This window comes from Penaeus monodon, chromosome 29, assembly GCF_015228065.2.
Source record: "Penaeus monodon isolate SGIC_2016 chromosome 29, NSTDA_Pmon_1, whole genome shotgun sequence".
Taxonomy (NCBI): Eukaryota; Metazoa; Arthropoda; class Malacostraca; order Decapoda; family Penaeidae; genus Penaeus; species Penaeus monodon.
Genome location: NC_051414.1, coordinates 26,026,640 through 26,027,459, shown reverse-complemented (window position 1 = coordinate 26,027,459; position 820 = coordinate 26,026,640). Strand labels below are relative to the sequence as shown.

At 54.1% G+C, this 820-nt stretch overlaps 1 protein-coding gene across 1 annotated transcript in view; it reads right to left on the bottom strand.

Annotated features, from left to right (window-relative positions):
• LOC119591793 (nicotinamide phosphoribosyltransferase-like) overlaps positions 1-655 on the bottom strand; it is a 19,567-nt gene extending 18,912 nt beyond the window's left edge. Inside the window, exon 1 of the mRNA XM_037940537.1 lies at positions 521-655. Coding sequence (XP_037796465.1) covers positions 521-571 — 51 coding nt within the window. The 5' untranslated portion in view covers positions 572-655. The remainder of the gene's footprint in view (positions 1-520) is intronic.
• Between the last annotated feature and the right edge of the window lie 165 nt (positions 656-820).

Genomic DNA, 820 nt, shown 5'->3' with positions numbered 1-820 from the left:
ACGATGAACAGAAATAGATAGATAGAAGAGGGCCAGAGGAAGAGAGGGGAGGGAGAAATGCACACACATACACGAGGAGAAAAAGAGATCGAGAGAGGGGGAGACAGGGAGAAAGAAAGGGTGCGTTGAGAGGGAGACTTGAGCAGGTGGAGAGGAGGGAGGACATCGAGCCGGTGGTGGAGGTACTGCATTTATGGACGCGAGAGAGGGTGGGGGATGACGGGGGAGAGAGGGGCAGTTGAGGAGGAATAAGGGGTTAGGGGAAGGGTTGAAGAACGGTGTAGGGCGAGGGAGAGAAGGGTGAGTGGGCGTGGGGTGACTAAGCACTAGAAGGGACTTACGCAGTTGCATGGATGGAAGGCGGAGGGGTGCCTTTGCCTGGATCCCTTCCCACGACAAAATTAGGGAAGGGGAAGCGAGGGGAAAAGAAAGGGGAAAAGACACGGTGCGGACCCAGGGAAGACCTCCTAGCCTCGCACTACGCTTCATGCAAGGTCCAGGCTGGTCGGGTTTGTCCTACCTTGTAACAATCAGCCAAGAGAATGACATTGTCGACAGGTCCTGTAGCCATGGTTGCGTTGCCTTAACTACTGTTGGGTCCTGACGGCAACCCATTCCCTCGCGCGCGGTCACTTGTCCAAGGTCGACCCTGTTGTGAATCCGATGGCCTACAACTTGTAAAACGGGTAGAGGCAGCGAGGCATTGACGTACGTGTTTGTGGTCGTCTGTTTTTCCTATGTATTTATCCTTTGCACTATGTGTGCATGGACAGATAGAGGAAAGGAGAGAGAAGGGGGGGGAGGTAGAGAGTGAAGTGAA